Raw genomic sequence first — 24,080 nt, 5'->3', positions numbered from 1 at the left:
CTTAACTATTGAAGTTAAGGTCATGATGACACAACGAGTCTCAACAAAAGACCATATAAAAGATGGTACAAAGTCTCAATTAATGTTCTTTATTTTCTTTATAGGGAGTTGCAAGTCGTGTACTGTCACTCCGATTTTTTCATCTTTAGGATTGGCGGTTCCAACTAGTGATCTCGATGAATATCCAAGGCAACAAAAGTCACCTTTTATTTTGCATTGTCAACTCTTGCCGTTTAACTCAGTGGTCCTCAGCATGTCATTAATCACACTCTTACACGCTATAAGGAATCTTTGGTTTAATTAAACGTCTCTTTCTGATAAGACAAGATTGGGTGATCATCTGTGGAACAAAGAGGAAGCCACATGGATATTCACTGCAATGTATTTCCATACCATGATGTTCTCTTGACTATAGTTTGTTGATGCCGAAATCTTTTTCACAGGTACGAGTTATTTCGTATTTGTATATTGGAGGGAGTGTTCATGCAATGGGCATACTTGAATGCTCACAGATGTGTCGCTCAAGACATTTACACATTCACACTGGAGATGCCTCTGTGCATTCATTCTTTCAATCATAGAAAGTAAAATGCCCAACATACTTCCATCAACAACAAACACACAATATATCGAAGAACTAGATAGCCCAGTCACCCATCGGACTCAACCGCATGAAAACACTTCGGTCTTCAAACACAATTTTGCCAACATTCTTCGCCAGTGTCAAATTCAGAAGATACAAATGCTATCGATTTCTCCAAATTTTTTACCGCATTCTTTCGTGACCTTATTCAAATTATCCTAATTTCCTCAACTATCACCTTTGTGTGGATTAATGTTATCATTCTCCACCTTGTCTAACCAAACTCCATTTCGCTAAGTGTTTAATGGTTTCCAGTTGACAAGCATTGTCCTGATTAGCAATCCTGTCGCTTTGCGGCGATTTTGTAAAAGCCTGCCTTGGAATTCATTACGATTGGTACCGAGTAACCTATTTTTGTGGTGGGGAGAGTCTAACTTTTTTGTAATGATTACAAATGAACTACATGTCATGTATCGAGATACGAATTTAAACTGTAGAAAACTCCAATTTAACATTTCCAATACGTTATATATTTTAGGCCTCAAGAGTACCAGCGGACCACCTGATCACTTTCCTCAATTTTAATACGGCAGTGGTCTATAAATATGGAATTATGTGATGGCAAAACACGACATAGAAGCAAAGCAACACCAAATGAAGTTTTTAGTAATTTATTTGACTTAGAAATAGAGAACATCCGTAAGTAAATTGAACACAAGATTCATCAAAAACAACTTTTTGCTGTCGTGTGGATATTCTTCTTTAGCCATATCTGGGCCATGTTCTGATTTCGTTGTACAGTTGCTGGCCTGGACATGCCGTGGCACCGACGTCACGGTGTCCAAGCAGGCGGTAGTTACTTTTGATGTAGTTGTCCCTTAAACCACAGTCGATCAATTGCTGGCCAGCATTCAGTGCACTCTCGTTGGGCTAGTCAAAGATAAAAGGAACCAGTCATTTCCAAGTGGTGGAACAACACAGTTACAAAAAATCACGCTATATTATAGGTCGTTTGGTGTATATCCATTACAATGACGATGAAGCATCACAGATCTACTATCATTTTACAATGTTGAACACTATATGCCTAAATCTAGACACGGGCTCTCTCTCTCTCTCTCTCTCTCTCTCTCTCTCTCTCTCTCTCTCTCTCTCTCTCTCTCTCCTCTTTGTTCAGCAAAACAAGTGCCTTCATTTCTTACCAGAACGGGATCAAAGTTGCCCATGTAGGAGATAGCATGTGACACGCTGTTGTAACCAGATGTATGTGCACCAGCTATTCCCCAGCCACGGGCTTCATAAGCATTACCATCTTCACCAATACAGAAACTGTAACCAATATCACTCCATCCTGAAGGAAATCACATAATATTAAACAAATTCTGATAACCTTTTACCTTATTCCATTTCACTTCTTTAATCCAGCGTTTACTTCATTTTTCGTCTACTCTAAGCATGCCAGATAGTAGTCTGATCTTTCGAAAACTGTCTCAGCTTGTATCACTATGTCTAAATCTAGTTACTATCCCATCACCTCAGTGTTTCACTGTCTCCCTTTACCAGTCCTTGTCTTTCTAAATTTTGTACAAGTTTCCTTTCCCTCAATCTCTCGAGTCACATCTGTGTTCAAATCCGGTTTGCTCATTGTTTACGACTGCTGCCGTTACATTTACCCCTCTCTTGTTCCTGCATATCCCTCTCTCTCTCTCTCTCTCTCTCTCTCTCTCTCTCTCTCTCTCTCTCTCTCTCTCTCTCTCACCTAGGGAATCCATATGGTAATTTTGAATGTTTTTCATTTCAGTACTGCATGTATTCTGGCTGTAACATCTATTACCGACGGTGTGGTGGATGAAGGTGTAGTCTACCGGCACTGTCATGAAACTCCTGCTCCTTGGAGCCCTTGCTCCCCATTCGGATCGAGAAATGATACGGAGCTGATCGCAATTGTGCCCGGATGGGGGTGGATTTGACTCCGGCGCTTTGCAGGTGACATGGAAGGGAAGAGGATCAACTCATTAAGATGAATTTCAAAAATCCCAAGTCTTTTCGCAGAAAATACAATCGCATGGTCTAAGTACAATTCATAAAGCGTAAGAACACGTTCTTCACGATTACTTAAAGGTATACTGTCACCTGTTTCAATTTTGCCACATTTACCATGGTAAGAGGAAATCTAACCAATCACAGATTTTAAGCGGGTGGCAGCTTTTTAAAAACAGAGCCCTCATATGGGCATTTTGAATATCAAGGAACGCCCCTTTGACCATATATGGGCATATTTAGATTACCGGTGACTGTATACCTTTAAATTATACGGTTTTTTAACAGCACTAATCTTGCCTACACCGTGTGACACTGGCCTGGAAATCAGAAAAGGCAGTAATTAAGAGAACCAATCTTTTATATGGCGTTTGGGCATGGACAGACAAGTGTCGCTTGTTCCACCCTTAAAAGCGAAAGCAACATTTTACGGGTTTTCACAGTTTAGCAAGAAGTCTTTTAAGATGATTGGTTATCAGATTGGGCTAAACACTCTACAACGATAACCATAAGCTTATATGATGTTAGTAGCAACTTTCAATCGTTACTTGTTTTTGATGAATACTACTAAAACAGCTTTGTGATCGATGATATACTGCAGATTTGCAAAGGGTATTTTGCATACCTCTTTCGTGTTATTTTTTGTGTATAAAGTCATTCAACAATCAAACATATGTTCAGGCTTTACATGTAGGATACCTTGAAGAAATATCGAGAATATGAGCCAAGTGACAAACACATCTGTAACATTAATTTACATCCGGTTTACAGTGAATACACCGGGGAAATGGTTTACCATAGAATTTTTTTCTTTCTAATTCTAAACAGTGACTCAGCCCGATTTGATTTGACTCAGTCCAGAATATACAAGGTCGTTTCTTGGCTCTAAACCCCCCACCCCAAAACTACCCAATAACCTCTCCTGCTACTTCATTTTTACCCCCACTTCCCAAAAGCAGCGCAAGCTATCTAATCCTGCTCACTGTCCGTCCGTTGTGCTTCTTAAAGTTACCTGCAGAACAAAATGCTGAAATTCGTCCCATGTCCCCGAAGATGATAAAATGTGCCAAGCTGACATCTCCTGTCGTGTGTTTTCCGATATCTTACAACAATCGGTCGGGTATCATGTGTTGCTAAACCCCTCTTACAAACTGATATTACTGTAGAATGATGACCAGACTTACTTCGTTCTGCTAAAATTTGGTGAATTTTTGGGTAGCCGACCTAACGTAACTTTCAATCCCTCTGTCATCATGGTCACGTGACTCCCCAAATTTATCTCCTACGGTTTCTATATTTCACTACGATTTTGTTTGAACACGAATACCTTTATCTCGTTCAGTACAACGATGTGACGTTTGAACAGACAAAAAATCAACGTGGTGTCATGCAAAAAGGTAATATCCACACAGAAATCGCGAAAAAGTACATCAAGTCATTATCACTTTTAATGATCTTAAATCATAATATCCTGAAGCATTGTTTACAAGATCATGCAACACATACAATAGATTAACGAGCAAAGCAAACATTAGAAGAGAAAGCTATGTGGACTTTTAAAATCAGGAAAAGTAGTAGTTTAGTAAAGGAACGAGCGTATTCTGTCGACTCGAGGAGGGGATGTTGAAAGCTGATGCGATTGGCTACTACACGTTCTCACACAAAGATATTTCTCGGGCAGGAAACTATCTTTGTATTTTTTGAAGTAAACCAATGAATCACTGTTGTGAATAGCTTTCTTACCACAGAAGTCGGTACATCCTGAGCATGTACAGTGATCCGGGGTACTGCCACACCATCCGAAGTTAGAGCAGCAGTGTGAGGTTGGGTCGTATGGATTGCATTCCGCAGGGCTACCGTCAGGCAAGGTATATCCAGAACCGCACCTTCCGTCTTCGCGCCATTTCCTCACTTCAAAATTATAAATAACGTAGAAGATGGAGCTAAGACAATTGCTTTAGAACACTTCTTTTCACCCCTGTACATGGTTCATCATCGAAACATGATTTAAATGATTTATTAAATGGTTGGAATTCACCGGACAAAATCAGAGTATCAAGTTAACGAAAGATTAAAACATTTACATACCGCTGTAATCGGTGCAGCCGCCACATTGACAGTGCGCATTTGTGTTACCACACCACCCTAGGTCCGAACAGCAAGGGTCACCTTTGTTTGGATCGCACTCCGCGGGGTCACCATTCGGTAAAGGATAGTTTTGGCCACACCTGCCATCTGCTCGCCAGACCGCTGGAAATGTGGTTATACAATGATTTTGATGTTAAATTTTTATTCATGTCGTGTTTGACGTCGCGATGATATCTCTCACCATTGAACTACTCAGTAAAAGCGACTTAGCCATCAAAAATCTCCCGCACACTGGCGACTCAAAAGTCTGACATCAACTAGTGCCTCGTCCTAGGTATACATATTGTTTCGTGATGTTTAAAAAACTATACATTTTGGAATAAGTTTGGATCAGCACAACAATACATAAACAGTTGCATAGAGTATTGCAGACTACCTTACACTATTTAAATACGTAATTAATTTTCCAGAAACCTCCATCATAAGTTGGTCAGTTATTCCTACCTCTGCCTTTGCAGTCAGTACAGTCCGTTCCCCACTCACAAAGACTAGTCTGTGACCCATCACCGCCGTCGTCACACTTGCCATCATCGCTATATTGACAGGTATCGGAACACACTAAACATTAAATGAAGAAGAAAAATCACTTATGATGATAGGAATCTTCGGAAAAAGCAAGTAAAGAAATATAAAGATCGAATAAGAATTTTCTTTATCGCGAGTAAAGGACAAACAACGCAGGGATCGAGCAAACAATGAAGGGAGTGAATGTTGTATTCGCATACTAGAATACATATATTTTTTAATTTAATTTACATACATACATATATATGTATATATATATATATATATATATATATATATATATATATATATATATAATATACATGCATACATACTCATACACATTATTATATATATATATATATATATATATATATATATATATATATATATATATATATACATACATACATACACAAGGGTTGCTAGAGAAATATTTTACAAATTCATCTCTACAACGTTATTTTCTGAGCCGCGTGACTCACTCATAAGGAGACTAAACTGGTGTGAATACATATACGTACGCTGAAACAACGTTGTAGAGATGAAATGGTAAAATCGTTTCTCAAACAACACCTTATATATCCCGCTCTACTTTCGTATTGAGCACTTTGTATCGGACAAGTCGAACCACAATATATATATATATATATATATATATATATTATATATATATATATATATATATATATATATATATATATATATATATATATATATACAAAATAAACGAGACAGTTACTTAGGCTGTGAATGCCAGATGGTATGAAGCAGACACTGACTTTTTGTTACTTACCTCTCACGCCACAGTCTTTACAGTCGGAGCCAGTTTCGCACGATGAGAATTGAGAATATTCCCCGCCATCATCACAATTGCCATTAAACGCTGTCGCGCAGCTGTCGCCGCAGACGTAACCTGAAAAGTATCTTATCTGTTATGGACTGTTTGTAGGCCAAAATTACTGTAGGGGAGCACCGAGGCGTTTTGGACAATATGAGCCAAAAGTTATCTGCCATCCCTTCGTCTGTAGGTAAAAATACATAGAACCTCCCTGCTGATGGAGCCTGTGCTTTACTTTTAGGGTCATCCGTAGCTATAACCTGAATTTAGCAAAGTTTAATGTGATAAGCATTAGTAACCTACATCTGTATCTAACCTCAGGTATACAACTGTTGCAATTATCTACACATAAACATGTTTGGAAAGGCAGGTTAATAATTTTCCTGGTGACACAGATCAACAGTAATGATGGACCAATAAACGGTTGTATAAAACTACTGGAGAGTCACACTATTGGACTGATAAGAAGTTTGTAGATTAAAGTAAGTTAGGCCAGAAGAATTAAACTATTTGTTTCGCGTTCACTCAAAATTTTAAATAGGTTGGTGATTAAGAAAGACAGGGAGTAAATTTAAACACACAAGCTGTATATACACTTGATTGTAAAAGAGTGCCCTTCAGGAATCATCGCAGAGCTTTCGTTTTTACCTTCACGATTTACACTACGCTGTGACATTCTACAAGCATGCAGGTTCTTTTCAGTGCATTTTAGATTGTTTGTAGGCACAAAATCTACATGGTATTAAAAAGCGTATTCAAATGCACTGCCTTTTTCTTCATGAATACGCCCAAAAACGTACGCGTGTGGGAACGCAAAACAAAGTAATTACTTCGGCGTTACGTATTAATTAACTGTTTAAAGATTGATATAACCAACATTGAGAATTTCTTAATGGAAAATGAATGTATTACACGGAGTAGTTTTTTTTTTGTTTCCCTAATGTATTTTGAAATACAAAGCCTGTACAAGCCTTGTCAACAGAAAGCACCGGCACAATATGCCACGTTATCGTTGATATAGGTGAATTCTTGTCTGGTGTTGAGGTAATATACGCTTCGAAAGTGAAATAAATAAACTTTGCTCACACTTTTGTCAATGAAACTTTTGATCATGCACTTACCAAAGCAGGAATAAAAATCAGGGGTCACGAGCAAAATTTGGTACTAGAGAGACAAATTTCCTAAAATTTCCCGACATTTGAAATGGTAGAGCAAAAAACTGTTTCCAACAAGGAGACCAAAAACAAGGAAAATGCATTTAAATCTGCTGTTTATGCCGCTTTAAAACACTTAACAAATACCGAAAATAAAAGAATTGTAAATGTTATTATATCTCGGGCTTGGTTCTAAATATAATATCAATCACCTCTTATTGACATCACATGTTACAGAGTAAGAAACCTACCTGTAGGACAAGATGAGTATGGTGTCTGAAATCAAACAGTGAAAGGGTTAAAGTGAGTGATGTATAAAACCATCCTTGGTTTAAAGTTGAACTGAAATGTAGACCAAACTTCTATCCTGCATCTCCAAAACGGGCAAAATTGATGGGTTCGTCATTAATGCAGTTGTCTTCAAAATTATTTTATGTTGTCCTCTACCATCGAAAACCATCGAGCTGAACAACATGGTTATGCAGACGCCGCCAAACATTGAATTATTCGCACTGTTTCATTATGAAATGCTCGACTTCTCTTGTTTCAGTCTGGAGAAAAAAATACCTAACTATACGATCGCATCGAAAGCAAGTAAGCCAGTGTACGTACGATTTTCAGGTTCTGTGCCGTCTTCTGGTTTTCACCGTGCACCCGAGCGAATACCAAGACGGCAAGAAGCGCAAGTGTAAACTTCATGTTTTCTTATATCAGTATCCCATAAACGGAACTATCTGTATTGTTGAATGTACGTGATCTGTCTTATATACTACTTCTGGTGACCCTATAGACTGTAAAATGTTTGGAGTTTGTGCGTCCGGGGTTTGTTCGTCTACTGTGAGATATTATCCTTCTGTTTACCCGACAATAGCTATTATTACAGAGATATCATCCTTATGATATCTATACATTTATGAGGGAAAAAATATGATTATCTGCACACTCGCGTGACGAAATTAAATTCTCACACTTTTGACATTTGCGTTCCATACATCGAAGTTGGTCACCACCACCAAGAGAGATATAGTATCGCTTGAGCATGCTGTCAGAGGATATTTGCAGAATTGGCAATATTGTTTTGCATGATGCGCATAGCCTTTGCTGTGCTTCATTAGCGCACCTGAGGGCGTAGTCTTACATCATATGGTTGGTACTGACACCACCATAGTCCGGGTATTATACGTGCTAATTATCCATCAATATTCCGAAGCATTGAGCCACATGGACGAGCATCTACTTGCATAAAAGCCGGATTAGTTGAAGAGAAGATATCTAGTTGAAGCCTCTTCTTGCCCCCCTCCGTGATCAAGTTGAATTATCTACGTTCGAAGAGAAGTAAATTTTCGCTCAGATTGTCAGTTTGATCTTCCATACCCTTTATGTTCAGTTTTTCAGCCCCACGTTCTCACCTTCTCAGTCTTTTACATAGGCAACTAAGCCAATGTACCTTTATAATGTAAACTTGTCTTCTGTGTTGCGTTGCAATGCCAGGGACCGAGTTCTATATTACAACATATGATACAGATCATCGAGAATTATCACGACACTTTCATTCAAAGATAAATTGCAAACCTGCAGTTTATATGCAAATCATGACAAAACCACAACATTTACTGTTTTTTCTGTGAGACCTCAGTAAATATGAGAAGGCAACGTGCACTTAAATTTCATATAACACTGATATACAGTGACATATTTTTCAAAGAGGAATGACAAGATGTGTTTCGTTCTTTTTGATGCACCTAAAAGGGATAGGTTAGACTAGATTTCTTTGTGTGACAGGTTTTCAAAAATATGTTTCTTCATCATGAATAAACGATAGTGAACAAAATTTAGGGCAGTTTTTGTCATAGCTGTGTTTTCTATGGTTTCAACGATAAGCAGACACTGTGCACATCAGATTTGGCTACTGCTTATAAAACTAGCTCTCCAGGACTTCTCAGGTGTCATTTGAACCAAGCAAAATAGCCCATTTTTAGCCAACGTGTGTTGAGCTATTGTCGAAGTGACGTCTGTTTGTATGTATGTATGTATGTTTGTCTCTGTGTGTGTCTATCTGTCTGTTGACGCGATATCTCCAGAACGGCTGATAGGATTGGAAAGAAATCTGGTACATATATTGTGTTTGGGAAATGTCAACAAGTGATTAGGTTTTTATTGGTGTGACTTGCACATTTTATACTTATTTGCATAATTAATAATTTTAGACAAGAACGGATATACACTGAGAACAACTGGACAAAATTGATGAGATTTTCTACAAGTGTTGATCACATTTTAAACATATCAGCCGTGAAAGATATGAAAGGGTGACATTAAAGTTAATTGTTAAATTGCATATTTGATGAACTTTCATAATTAGGGACATGTCTGGATTGACTTTACCGAAGTTGACGAAACTAACCATCTAAATTGGAGATACTGTGATATATATCATTCATGAGTAGTTTTAGCATATGAATATCAGCTAATTACTAATTTGCATATTTAACAAACCTTCATAATTAGGGATATATCTTATTTGATTTGACTAAAGTTGACGACTCTTGCTAAGTACATTGAAGTACTGAGATATAACCTGTTTGAACTCATTTGAAATTAAAGAACTTTCCTAATAAGGGACATATCTTGATTGACTAGATAAAAGCTGACGAAATTTGTTATGTACATTTAAGATACTATGATATACAATATTATTGAAAGTCATTTAGCATTGTTACTTCAACTTATTACTAATTTGCATATTTCACGAAGATTCCTAATTAGGGACATATAACCTCGAGTCAGGGGTTTTAGGCGGGCTACCAAAAACCCCATGACCCGAGGTTTTTCTACACAGTCTAGGCAAGATGGGATGGAAGTTGTCTATGGTCGATCATTTCTAGACATCTTTCAATAAGTCGAACAACATAAGCAACTGGTCGTTTCCGACAATAGTGGTGAAAAAAGGTCAAAAGATAGCGATAATGTCCCTTTAAACTGGTCTTAATTCTCCTTCAGGGGTTAGCTGTTATAATGTATGACAATAGAACTTCATCGTTATCTTTGTTCTGTATTATCAATCATAGTGTCCTGTACTCTCTGAACTGTTTCATCCCCATTTATACTAGTATAGAGGTCCATTGTGATGGTGAAAGAGATAAAGGTATGTTGCAATGCTCTGTGTTGAGCTTCTTGAAATAGCTTGCTCGAATATGTATAGCAAAAAGTGAAACAGCGCTACCTTTAGCTCGCGGGTGGGGATGTGTTATCATGTTACCGAAAGTTAGAACGTGGATGGGGTCAGCCAGTCTCTGTTTTTTTTTTCCGAAAAGGGGTCAGCCACTTTTTGATAATCCATCTCCCCCAGGCAAAAGAAACTGACAAGTCCCTGGGGTACATGTACGCTATATCTGAAAGCTATTCATGATATATTTGGAAACATTTTTACAAAAGAGGCAAAATTGACTTACCGTACGGTATAAACACAATCTGAGCATTACGTTTTTGGAAAGTGTAAATTGTAAAAGGGAATATTAGTTCAGAACATCGTCGAACACCACGCCCTCTTCGGCGAGTCTTATCACCCAACGCCGAAATTTTTTTTGCGAGAGCAGGAAAAAATGCTCTGGCTTGCGAGAATGGTTCAGAAATGTGCACATTTCGCCAACATTTTAACAAAACACGATGAGTTCATCAGTAGGAAGCTAAACATCAGATCGCATATCTATCAGACGAATGCTCAAGTCTAGATATTTTGATGAAAAGTGAGAAAATGTGCCATATATATATATATATATATATATATATATATATATATATATATATATATATATATATATATATATAATATATATATATCTCGAAGTATACAGATGTCCTCTGTTTATATATATATATATATATATATATATATATATATTATATATATATATATAGTTATGTAGATTATTTTTAATACACTCATACACTCATGACTTGAGTTTAATAAAACTAGAACATTCTTAGGGTCACTGTCTTTCATGACCTTGACATTCAAATTAGTCACAGGTAGATATGTTTCAGAGCAGTGATTAGTATATCAATAGAAGTTCTGGATTGTTCTTTGTTCACAGACGTGTTACTTCAGGTCTTTGGAAACTCCAGCAGTATAGTTTTCAAGACCTTTGTTTCATTGCCACGCTGGATTTATACTGCACTACGGTGGACTTTGCACTCAAGTCTTCAAGCAAGCCAAAGGACTGTCCACTTTGTCTCACTGCCATGCTGGACGTAGACTTTGCACTACGGTGGACTTTGCACTCAAGTCTTCAAGCAAGCCAAAGGACTGTCCACTTTGTCTCACTGCCATGCTGGACGTAGACTTTGCACTACGGTGGACTTTGCACTCAAGTCTTCAAGCAAGCCAAAGGACTGTCCACTTTGTCTCACTGCCATGCTGGACGTAGACTTTGCACTACGGTGGACTTTGCACTCAAGTCTTCAAGCAAGCCAAAGGACTGTCCACTTTGTCTCACTGCCATGCTGGACGTAGACTTTGCACTACGGTGGACTTTGCACTCAAGTCTTCAAGCAAGCCAAAGGACTGTCCACTTTGTCTCACTGCCACGCTGGACGTAGACTTTGCACTACGGTGGACTTTGCACTCAAGTCTTCAAGCAAGCCAAAGGACTGTCCACTTTGTCTCACTGCCACGCTGGACGTAGACTTTGCACTACGGTGGACTTTGCACTCAAGTCTTCAAGCAAGCCAAAGGACTGCCCACTTTGTTTCAATGCCACGCTGAACGTAGACTCTGCACTGCCGTGAACTTTGCATTCAAGTATTCAAGTCAAAGGACTGTACACTTTGTCTCACTGTATGACTCAATTCTGGAGTGGTGTGTCAACCAAGCTAGGATAAGTAGCTTGTATACTTTACAGTTTGTACTTAATTCCTTGACTTAGCGACTAGTTTTATTTTCTTTTTGCAATAAATCTTATTTTTAAGGGAAGCTGCTGAGTTCACGTTTTTTACGTAACAATATATATATATATATATATATATATATATATATATATATATATATATATATATATATATATATATATATATATATATATTAGTTTTTATTAGATAAGCTCTTATTGTCATATGCACACAATGACAAAATGGGAACAAATAAATACAGGTTTTGTTTATTTTGAAGGAAACCATAACATCACAGTGGATCACATGGTTGTGGTAAGAAAAAGATGTCAAAATACGAATTTGGCGGTTGTATTTACTAAAAATCTACAGTACAATTCTAAAATTCTAAAGTTGAAGAAAGGAAACAGTACATTCGCGCCTTCCAACAGCAGACATCTTTGTATATTTATCCCTTCAATTTCTGAATAACGTAATGGAGAATTTTCACGGCTGTGTTTTCTATGCAAAATGGATTCTGTGCGGAGCGAAGCAGCCAACCGGGGAATAAAGAAGCAATGAAGAAAAAATTCTAAAGCTTTTTACTGATCATTTCTTCATAGAGAAGGGTGTATTCATCGATGCACTGTCTCAGCTTCTCCGGTAATTCTGTCAAATCCACATCTGAGTCTGACGAAGGTATAAAACAGGAACTTCCAATTGCCTTTTCGTTAAACAAGTCGAAATCGGGAGACTTCACATACTCTGGAAAATGTTCTATATTTCCCGGTTCCCAGTTGAGGAAGGACTCCCTAAAAGGCAATCCCGTCGCTTTGCAGTATTTTTCTAGAGTCTCTCTCGGTGAATTGACCAAATCTTCAGAATGTACTACGATTGGTCGTTGTTGGAGCTCCTCGGTGACGTACTTGTAGAGTTGGTAGATCGGTACCATGTCGCAAATATCAATGCATGGGTCAACCAAGGTATCTAGGTCATCTTCAGTGGGGAACATAGCCTTGGTACTTCTGAACGCTGACAGCACTGCAGCCTTTGGGTTGCGAACGATAAATGTGTTGACATACTCTTTAGGGATATACCCATAATGATTTCTGCCTCCAAGGACCTTCGCACCGTCTTTTACAAATACGGCAATTTTATCCGGGTATGTTCGTTCCAGTTCGCTTTGGACGTCTCTATACCGATGTCCGGGAAACGGAGGACCTTTTATGAACCTTTCATGACACAAGCGTTCCTCGCCCATGAAGTAAGCAGTTGCAAATGGTTCGTGGATAACGTGGATGCTTTTTTCGGAAGCAATTGCCAATTCGAATACCGTCGATCTTGATCTTGCATGAATCCACAAGATTACGCGAGTTGACGGTATGGGAGTAGCACCTTTGTCCGACATATTTGCGACACCAAATGAGACTGCGCACTGAAATGGGGTCACAGCGGGGGATATAATTTTTCTTAAGTTCAAACAACGTGAAAGGAAAAATAAATTATAGGTTGCTTCGGGAGGGCGCTGTCTAGAAATGTGTTAGTGAATTTAATATCGGGAGTTACAGGGTTAGTCTATTACGCATTGCCACCAAACAAGCAGTATCGATTTCACTTAGCCGTTTTTTTTTCATTTAATTCCATGCACTGTTATTGAATTTGGTAGACCTCAGCGCTTTTTCAGATAAACTTTCCCTCAAAGGGTGTTTTTAATCTGTTATTTAGAGCAAGAACAAGTCAAATTGACGTGTGCTTAGCCGCGATGGTGGAAAAACTGGTTTTCAAATTTGACGCTTCCATTTATTAGAGTTGTGTAATTCTTCATTTCGATGGCCCAGTGCAAGAGGGCGTATCTCCTATTCTTTAACACAGGGGATACGCCCTCTTACACTGGGCCATCGATTTGTAAAAAGGCAGGCGTTGGTCAAAGAAACTCTTGTCTCGTTGTGATGTGAATGACAGGTTTTCAGATTTTACGATTCCATGTAATAAAGCTATGTTTTTCCTTTGCCTACTGTTGTAAAAAAGCACAGTATATAGTATGGCCCAGTTCTTGTCAGATAGTCAGATACAGGTAGAAGTTGGCGACGAAACAAAACGTAGACGTACACGCTTGCTGCTATCAGTATGGTTATCGTGGTAGATCGAGGGCAGAGGGGTCTAGAAGGGCATTGACCAGCGACGTAGATAGTATTTTCAAATAGATTATGCAGAGTTAAGGTAAGTACAAAAGTTGTTATTTTTCACCATTGGACATCATATGCATTGGAATATGCGCCACGTTGGAGTTTACTTGGCTATGAATAAAGATCTGCAACTTACATCTTTGATTTGATTTGATTTATTTAGCACTTTAAAAAGCATATCACAGAAAAAAGACAAACACGAAAGTGCTGGGATAACACAGAAAGGTTAAAAACTTATTTCCACTGTGTATTTCCACATCCCATAGGCTACCACAATAGCGATGTGCTAAATTTTCCTATTTTAATACATTCAGCGACATAAAATCATCTGGACAGGTGTAAGATCACTGTCAGCTTGAATACTGTGTGTGGGCAAGTCCATTGAAATTTGATTAAGTGATGAAAAAAGCGCCTCCAGTGGTGTTTTTTGCAGAAATTTATGCTCATTGCTTTGATTTTCATGGGCCTTTACTCCTTTAAACTACCACAGATTGCTACAGCCCTCTTCCACAACAGTCTGCATTCTGGTTCAAGCAGATAATGCATTTGCGAATACATTTCAAATCAAACCTTATATCAAACAAGCACAACTAAGTTATCAAAACTCAACGGTCTGCATTGTTTTTTACCCTTAGTATCTTCATGAAATACAGATCACGTGCCAATGTACGACAACTTTTGAAAAAGTGTGCTGTTCCCGTGATTAACTATCTTGTCTCGTTCCTCTAGGCTAATGATATTTTACTATCAAGGAAACTAGTATCACACACACTACGTCATCTTCCACTCTATCTTGTACAGCTACGAATGGTATGTCAAAAAGCAACATTCACAAACTCTTCAACCTTAGTGGCATATAAACCATTCAGCTGTTAAAAGAAACAATGCTAATCACATTTAACAAGAAAGTATTGCCGATGCTTCCATGGATCCATATTCAATGCACGTTTTGGTCTAAAAATCTGTGAAAAGCTTTTACCCCAGTCACTTCGAATTTAATTTTCCTAAGGAATGGTTTAATTATTCTGCAGTCTTATTTCGACACATTATTGTCAGGGTTTGAATATAGCTAATGATGTTATCCGAAGGGTGAAGAATCTAAACATTGTATATAATAGTACATCTGTAAGACAAACAAGTAAACAATGATTGTATGCAGCGAAAATGTAGATCAATGCTCAGAGATGACTCAGCATTACTAGATTCCTGTTTATTCTTTAATCAAACTAATTTCCTATAAATCTCTAGCCCTATCCTATCACTTTACTGTCTTCGAAGTGCATGTTTGTCTTTTGCAGTGCTCCGAGTTTGAACACAAATAGCAAGATTTTAATTGATATATTTAAGACGAAAAACATACCGTGGTTAAAAAGACTCTCTGATGGTTGGCTGAAAAATTAGAAAGACTCTGATGGTTGGATGAAAAATGAGCGGTAATGTAGACCAAAAGGGCTCGCAGAAATGTTAACAAGCGAACACAATAAAAGTTATTAAGTCATCATGTGCATACAAAGGAAACATATACAGTTATCAAGGAAGCTCTATATGCCACTTTAATGATAAAACTTAGACACAGCACATAACCCGCTTGTAAAGAGTTGATGGTGACGTTGTATTCGATAAAAAGGCGTGCGGCGTTTTTAAAACAAATATTTATCCGAACTATTGTAGAAACATGAGACTTCAAAGTCTATATGATAACTAGAATACCATAGGTAACTTTTTAAATGTATAAGTATAAAATGTAATGTCTTCTCATCTGTTTGTGTAGACATACTCGCCTGTTTTCTCAAAATTGATGAAGCAGAAGTCTCGCTGGCTACTACAGCACAGCAAAGCACGACACACTTAAAAACTTATGAAACTCTCACCACATCACGGAAAACTAAACTTCTTTAGCGATTTAAGGCAAAGCAAACATCACTCGGATGGTAACATGACAGTGTCTATTTTTCAGGATTATACCATATCTAACAGATCAAGATGAAGTTTTAAAAAAAGGGTCACCTTTGAAAGAAGTAATAATTGAGTACAACTATTTAAAGTTAACTGCAAGTTCTTCTGTTTATATAGCCAAGGCTCGAAATGAACGGTAGTGTCTGGTCCTCTGACAACCAATTCTTACCATGGTACTTCTAAATTTTGGAAATGGTTGTCCTCGCTATCACTCGTGCATATATTTCGTGAACTGATCAAAATCTCAGGGTATACCGTTGCTGGGTGCACATATCTGGAAATATATAAATATATAAACAAGATTGTATCGCTTGACAATCAAGCTTTTTTATAATAAAATCGTGGTTATCATATAGTTCTCCCAGTAAGAAATCACCTAAAACCCTCAGAATAAATAAAGAACGGTTGTGACCTTTTCACAAGCTACCTTTAAAACTTGACAAATCTGATGAGGTTGTAATCTGATAACAAGATAACGTATGACTACAATTGTATACAATCAGGCTGCAAAATCCAACAGTATAATCATATAGCGATCAAGTAAAGTATCTACAGCTTTTTACTGATCATTTCCTCGTATAGAGGGATGTATTCATCAATGCACTGTCTCAGTCTCTCCGGTAATTCCGTAATGTCGACATCTGCGTCGGACACAAGCGGTTCAAAACTCGAACACTCAACGGCCTTTCCGTAGAACAAGTTAAAATGGGGAGAATTCGTTTGATCTCTTAAAGTTGTATATTTCCCGGTTCCCAGTTGAGGAAGGATTCATTAAAAGGCAATCCTGTCGCTTCGCAGTACTTTTCTAAAGTCTCTCTCGGTGCATTGACCAAATCTTGCGAATCTACTACGATTGGTCGATGTCCGAGTTCTTCTGTGACGTACTTGTAGAGCTTATAGATGGCTACCATTTCGCCTATCTCAATGCATAGGTCAACCAACATTTCTTGGTCATCCACTGTGGGGAACATTGCTTTGATACATCTAAACGCTGAGAGCACTGAAGCCTTGGGATGGCGAACAAGAAATGAGTTGATATACTCTTTCGGGATATATCGATAATAATCTCTGCCTCCCAAGGCGTTTGGAAAGTCTTTCACGAATACGACTCTTTCGTCTGAATATAGTCGTTCCAGTTCCCTTTGGACGTCTATATACTTGTGCCCAGGCAAAGGAGGGCCTTTTATGAACCTCTCGGCGCAACGGCGTTCCTCTCCCACTCTGTAAGCAAGTACAAATGGTTCATTCATGACATGGATGTTTTTATCGGAAGCAATTGCCAATGCGAATACCGTCGACCTTGATCTTACGTGAGACCACAAGATTATATGAGTTGATGGTATGCGAGAAGCACCTTTGTCCGACATCTTTGGGAAACAAAATGCGATTGCTCAGTAACACGAGGTCACTGCTGAGAGGTGCACGCTTGCTGCCCCAGTTGATTGTGGCTCGATACCACTAAATACCAAGCGGACTTTGTGATTTATAGGTCATGTACCTTAGTGGACATATACACTGAACAGAGGCGATGGTACTCGTCTTGTATTTGTAAAATGCAACAAATATGTTTAAAAATTCCTACAGTTCAGCTGACTAACTGCCTTGTCTATTTTCTCCAATGATATTTTACCATCAAGGAAACTAGTATTATACACTACTACTCTGCAGCTCGAACTTTCAATCTAACATATAGATACATAGACGATGTTATTTCAATGAATAACTCTTAATTCAGTAAATATCTGTCTATGATTTATCCTCCAGAATTGGAGATTAAAGAAACTACAGAAACGGCCTTTTCTGCTTCATATCTGGACATTTTACTTGAATTTGACTCTAATGGTCATCTTTCTACTAGGCTATATGACAAGAGAGATGATTTCAACTTTAGTATCATCAATTTTCCACACCTCATAAGTAATATTTCACTCTCACAGCTTATGGGGTATACATTTCCCAGCTTATTCGATATGCTAGAGCATGCAGTTCATATGGTGATTTTGTAGAGAGACATGGCCATCTCTCTTACAAACTGTTAAATCAAGGTTACACCAGAGCAAGACTTGTCTCTTCATTCAAACGCTTTTGGGCAGGTATCGCAAGCTGGTAGATAAATACAATATCTCTCTTCGACAAATGATCACTGATGGTATCAGTGACATTGGACCTTAGTGACCACTACCTATCTGACTTATAGATTGACATATGGCGGGTGCCACGTGTGGGACAGGATGCGCTTACTATTTCGAAACACCTGACATTACTTCTTGGTCTTCTGGCCACAGGTCCATATATCTTTCTTTCATGAATATGACTCTGTTTGTGTACCGTCTATTTGCTGTCTGTTCTGTGCTGTTTTGTGTCTACGTTAACAACTATTGTCTTACGAATTCTGACCTACTGTCATTGGATTATGGATTGATATGATTGCGATTATTCCACTCCGTCTTGTACAGGAATGGTATGTAAAAATGCAGCTGTCACAAATTTTTCAACCTCCCATGTAATTGTGAAAAGAAACAGTGAAACATCAGCATGAAAGTCTTGACGATCCTGCCATGGATCCCAGGTTATATTCCCATTCTACCGCGACTGGAAGACGGTTTTTTTGGAAATTTGAGAGTTGGTGGTGGGGAATCAATGACCGTTGGCGATTTGAACCGACCTCAATCAAACGCTTGTACAAACTCTGTTTGGAGGATTAGCAAAAGGTGACAAAAGGTTAAGACCAGTTTGTGTAATTAATGTTATAGAAATCAAACATCGCACTGGCCAGGTGTTTGACTGGGAGGTAAACTCCACTAATGCGAAAAACTGGGATTGAAAATTGCCGCTTTAAGACTGTGTCAATATCATGCAAGTGCTCCTTTAAGATGTTACTGAAAATAATAATGTCGTCAAAATGAAACAAAACATACCGCCAATTAATGTGTCGTAAGATATATTGCACGGTACGTTGAAAACAACTTGGGATGTTACGCGGATTCTCCACCATGTATATACAGTTCACTTCCGTCTGCCATCGGGGAAATCGCTATGCGACAGTCGTATTAAAACGTTCTGGAGGTGTGAGTCGTTTCGTAACACTCTCATGCACTGTCGCTGTGTTGCCTGGCTAACTTCATGAAAATAAACTTACAACTGGAGAGTTTTGAAAGCCGGAATAAAATATTACAGAATGTAAAACATTACCTGCTGTAGTCATTTTGTTGCCTGCCTTTCCTTTTGTATTTGAATTATAGCTACGCCAAATTGTGTTAATATTCTTCAATATTTTATCCCCTTTCTAAACTCTCCAATGAACTGCCGTGGGTGCTGGTTGCAATATTTTTTTCTAGCATATCAGTTTACTCAGTGGATGAGCTGCCTGCTGATTTTGGTGGATTTCTTATCAGTTTTCAGACCATAAAACAGACTCTTGTTAAGGTGAACGCCAGGTCAAATAACAAAGTACTCAGCCAAGTTGCTGGGTAATTTGGTGTGCCGATTACTCATACGCCTGCTGAAAATGATAAATGATGTAAAAGGATAATATTCCTTTGTTTGCCAGATTTTCCGAAAAAAATAATCATGTAGTTTAAAATAAACCATGTGGCTTTAGTATAGGCGGACTACCAGGTGTCATTTTGGCGAGTTCATGTGAGAAGCAGTAATACGAAGATGGAACACCAACAATGTAAATTGTTGCATTCAACCTAGGTTTAATCACTAAGAAAAAAATTGCATACATATAATATCAACACCCAGTGTATAGTTAGCAAACATAGTGCAACATATGGAATTGTTGTAGTTTATCGGTTATTTCTACACAGGTTTTAAATGCAACATGGATGAATACATTAAACTGTCTAACCAACCGAAAAATAGTAACCTGTAATTCATTTTTGAAACCTAGTCTTCAAATGTTTTTACGTAACAGCAAGAGGTGGTCGGAGTTTTCCCTGCCAAATTAACCTTGGGATAGCGGCCCAATACTTGTTTTCTATGGAAATATCTATTGTTGCAATCAGTATTGTTGACAGCACAATAGGCAGATAAGAGAGGGTAAGAAGTTATGGACATTTTATCAGCGTTTTATCTTTGATAAAGTGATATTGTTTTTATCAGCGATCAAGTTTTACAACTTCCCACAGTTCAGCATTTCCACCTCTCTGAGCATGTGCAGCATAATCTCTAGAGGGAGGGGATCACAATCATGAGTTTCATATTCATTGGGGATGTCTTAGGAATTTTAAATACAGGAGTTATATTTTCTCAAGTCATTCTTGGACTGATAAAATGACAACTCCATTTTATGCGGGATACGTTACATCCTTTTTCTCCCATTTCTGTTCTACGGCGATCCTTGCCTTTCACTGTATTTGCGCTTTCTGCTTACAGGCTAAACATTCAAAGATAACTAACACCATAGTGACGTCAAGAGCTTTGCAGCTTGATTCTTGCAAAGAGATTTACCGTGCCTAATTATCATAATTCGTTTTTCAGCTGTTCATCAGAATATCTAGACTTGCTCCAAGTGTGTGGGCATATAAGCATTAAAACAGGAGAAATTGAAGGAATAAACTTCAGCAGACTTTCGCGTTGGGCTGGTAGGCTGTTGCATGGATCGTGGGGTGAACGCGTTGGACCACTGCCAGTAACTACTGCCGAGAAATGCCAAGCGACTCTTGGACCACTGGATGGATATCACAGCCACATCAGAGTCAACCTTGTGACGAAGAATGCATTCAAATCCCGCTCTTCGTCCACCGTACTTTATGAAATGTGATTGCAATAAACAATTGTAATTCCTATCAACATTTACTGGTAGGGGATGTTTCGGTTTATGTTTTTAGTTTTAACCCCTATAGCAGCATCAAAAAGCTCACTCTGAGCAACTGTAAAATGATTCTTCCAGTCACCGACAATCCCTTTTCGTACGAACGGGTTTTCATTTTTCGGTATCATTTCTTCATCCGCAATGATCATTTTTGACAGTCGGTTTCGCATTTCACCGACACTCGTGGTTCGAACGACCTTGCCGATGGCTTCGTCAGTCCGCGGACGGCGGAGGAAATCAGCCACTTTCCTGATGATTGCGGGCAAATCTTGTGTCATTTCCTCATAGGTAACATGAAGAACATTATCTTCGATGCCCCTTTGAAACCAGTCTCCAACATGGCGTATCCAGGGTGTCAACGGTAGTCTGTCCTCAACAAAGGCCTGAACAGTTTGATCCCAATTCCCTGTAGAGAACTGACCGTGCATGAATTTATTCCAGAAATAATACATGGATACCACGACATCTTTAGGATTTCGAGACATGTGAATCACTTTAACACCGTTGTCCTTTAAGACATGACAAGGGAATACGGTGGCCGGTAGATGTGTTTGTATTAGACGGGGTGATGGCAGGTCCTCAAGGTTAGTTGTTTCAACGACCTGTTGGCGTATTTTGCCAAGGTAACGCTTGTACAATGTATATTCTTCCAGAAATATCGGGCATTTTGTATCACTGACCTCCACAAGTCCCCAGTTAGTATACATGGCTTTCAGCACTTCTACCAGCCATGTGTTGCCCGACTTCGGAAAACCAGCGACTACTACATCTTCGGGTCGAAACTTGAATCCGTCAACTGCTCGGGTTTCTAGTTTTTTCGTGTCATAAAGACGAGAAAAGACATATCCATCAACTGTAGAACAACCTTCTGTGTGTGCCATTGGTAGTGTAAAGTAGCTTGACTTTTACATTCCACTGAGGGTGTGGCAGAGAAAAGTAGACTACGCGTTCATGACTGCTGCCCGACGTTTGTTAGTCCTTCACAATGGTCAATCTCTAAGTGCTGACCTCCCTTTGATCATGAGATATAAATCGCAAAATAATCTTATGGGGACGTGATGGAATGGCGACAGATTGACAGGCACTCAGCAAAGCGACGATATCAAACATGGCCCACACTGTCTGAATGTAACATATGCCTGACATAATATTGAAATGGAAGAAGATGGAAATTCTTGACAGCTGGGAGGGGCGCTGAGTTCCTCAAAACAAAAAACGCGAAAATCCAAAACCGGCTGTATAAAGATGTTACTTATTGGAATTTACATATAGTTGAAAAACAACATAAACAGTAACCGTTGAATCTACGCGTAAGGGAGCCGTCATTAATTGCGGCCTGGGGGAGGGGGTTTGGAGGAATTTCATAGGAAACTCCAAAATTTCGATTAACCCCTGCTTACCATGATGGATTTGAGTAACCACCCTCTCTAACTCAGAAATTTTGAATGAACACCCCCCCCCCACTTAGAAAAGTTTATACTGATACATGTATTTATAATTTTTTTATAAATACAGCATTACTAAAAACTTTTTCGAATCCTGGTGTACCCTGCTAGATTATCATCGGTTATCTCATGACGGTTGAAAAAGGTGAAACCCGAAAAATGAAATTCAAAGTGACAACAAAATACAGATATAAAAGCTCACGCTATAACCAGTATCCAACCATATAGTATTGTTTAACTTGGATGGGTGTCATGACAGGGTTTTCACTAGGATATCTGACTGGGCAGAATTTGAAAGTACAGGGAGAGAACACACGAGAGGCTGAGGGGGAAAGTGTCAGAGGGGGCTGTCCCCTATCTTGCGTGGAAAATTTTGAGAAATTGATGTGTGTGATGGTGCAGTCTGATGCAATCTGAGAGGCGATTTCCTGTTTTTATTATGTAAATCTGTTAGAATACCCCAGGGGAGAGCACGGGAGGGGGTCTCCCCTCTCGCATCGAAAATTTTGAGAAATTGATGTGTGAAATGGTGCAATCTTAGAGATGTTTCAATTTATTTTGCACAAAAAATTGAGTAACCCCCCTCTTCTTCCTCTCCACATTTTAAGCAACCCCTCTTCAAGTTTTCAATTCTTTGAGTGACCCCCTCACATTCCTCCGACCCTCCACGCCGTAAATAATGGCGGCTCCCTAATACTATCTTTACCTCAGTCAAATATAACCTATTGACCACTGCATTTTGGCGCAAACGTTACACTTTATTCCCTTTTGAGTAGATTCATCAGGGCCGTATAGTCACAATTACCTATTTGAAACAGTCGTTTCAGCAATTATGACAGAGTCCTCAAAGGCAGACAAAGCCTGCTAGATCTTATTGGTACGGGGTTCTTTGGTTCATGCCTCTACCTTTCTCCCCTATTATTGAATCAAAGAGTTCACTCTGCGCCAATGTAAAGTGGCTTTTTCTATTACCAACAATTCCTTTCCGCACAAGAGGGTTTTCACCTTATGGTATATCATGTATTCGTCCGTAATTATCAGCTTTTGAAGGTCGATTTCTCATGTCATCAACGGTAGCTGATTTGCTCTGTCCCAAATATCTGTGCTTTGACCTAAAGCATTGCTGAAGCACGTGGTTTTATTTACATCGGTAAATATTTTAATCTTCCCGATTTTGTCTCACGGCAGTGTGACGGGAATATTGTCGATCCGATCAACTTGAGTAAATCTGATAAACTTTGACCGAGCATGAGTTATTCCAACTGGATTACCGTTTACGCTCTTAACGATGCTGGCGTGTGTATGTGTATTTGAGTGCGGAGTGGTTCCCTTTTTTCAAAAATAGAGAGAGAGAGAGAGAGAGAGAGAGAGAGAGAGAGAGAGAGAGAGAGAGAGAGAGAGAGAGAGAGAGAGAGAGAGAGAGAGAGAGAGAGAGAGAGAGAGAGAGAGAGACAGACAGACAGACAGACAGACAGACAGACAGAGACAGACAGACAGACAGACAGACAGACAGACAGAGACAGAGAGAGACAGACAGA

General features: G+C 38.8%; 4 protein-coding genes across 4 annotated transcripts; all 4 read right to left on the bottom strand.

Annotated features, from left to right (window-relative positions):
• Window positions 1-1,238: 1,238 nt before the first annotated feature.
• LOC139145234 (uncharacterized) lies at window positions 1,239-8,102 on the bottom strand. The gene is made up of 9 exons (XM_070716260.1): window positions 7,883-8,102; window positions 7,522-7,546; window positions 6,072-6,191; window positions 5,216-5,329; window positions 4,712-4,873; window positions 4,367-4,534; window positions 2,343-2,561; window positions 1,786-1,934; window positions 1,239-1,513 (listed from the first exon to the last, which is right to left on the bottom strand). Exons 1-9 carry the CDS (start codon window positions 7,967-7,969, stop codon window positions 1,346-1,348), a joined length of 1,212 nt encoding a protein of 403 aa, XP_070572361.1. The 5' UTR covers window positions 7,970-8,102; the 3' UTR covers window positions 1,239-1,345.
• Window positions 8,103-12,728: 4,626 nt separating this feature from the next.
• Window positions 12,729-13,544, bottom strand: LOC139146074 (uncharacterized). The gene has a single exon (XM_070717522.1). The coding sequence runs from the start codon at window positions 13,542-13,544 to the stop codon at window positions 12,729-12,731; it is 816 nt and encodes a 271-aa protein (XP_070573623.1).
• A 3,462-nt stretch (window positions 13,545-17,006) lies between these two features.
• Window positions 17,007-17,645, bottom strand: LOC139146073 (uncharacterized). The gene has a single exon (XM_070717521.1). It carries the CDS (start codon window positions 17,643-17,645, stop codon window positions 17,007-17,009), a length of 639 nt encoding a protein of 212 aa, XP_070573622.1.
• A 3,433-nt stretch (window positions 17,646-21,078) lies between these two features.
• Window positions 21,079-21,978, bottom strand: LOC139146072 (sulfotransferase 1B1-like). The gene has a single exon (XM_070717520.1). It carries the CDS (start codon window positions 21,976-21,978, stop codon window positions 21,079-21,081), a length of 900 nt encoding a protein of 299 aa, XP_070573621.1.
• Window positions 21,979-24,080: the final 2,102 nt, after the last annotated feature.

This window comes from Ptychodera flava, chromosome 12 (genome assembly GCF_041260155.1).
Source record: "Ptychodera flava strain L36383 chromosome 12, AS_Pfla_20210202, whole genome shotgun sequence".
Taxonomy (NCBI): domain Eukaryota; kingdom Metazoa; phylum Hemichordata; class Enteropneusta; family Ptychoderidae; genus Ptychodera; species Ptychodera flava.
This window is presented reverse-complemented; position numbering and strand designations above follow the sequence as displayed.

Coding starts and splice junctions, on each gene's coding strand:
- LOC139146072 (XM_070717520.1), bottom strand. CDS start 21,978: ATGGCACACACAGAAGGTTGTTCTACAGTTGATGGATATGTCTTTTCT.
- LOC139145234 (XM_070716260.1), bottom strand. CDS start 7,969: ATGAAGTTTACACTTGCGCTTCTTGCCGTCTTGGTATTCGCTCGGGTG. Junction 7,547..7,882: donor CGGCACAGAACCTGAAAATC/GTACGTACACTG, acceptor GTTTGATTTCAG/ACACCATACTCATCTTGTCC. Junction 1,514..1,785: donor GCAACTTTGATCCCGTTCTG/GTAAGAAATGAA, acceptor ATCTTTGACTAG/CCCAACGAGAGTGCACTGAA.
- LOC139146074 (XM_070717522.1), bottom strand. CDS start 13,544: ATGTCGGACAAAGGTGCTACTCCCATACCGTCAACTCGCGTAATCTTG.
- LOC139146073 (XM_070717521.1), bottom strand. CDS start 17,645: ATGTCGGACAAAGGTGCTTCTCGCATACCATCAACTCATATAATCTTG.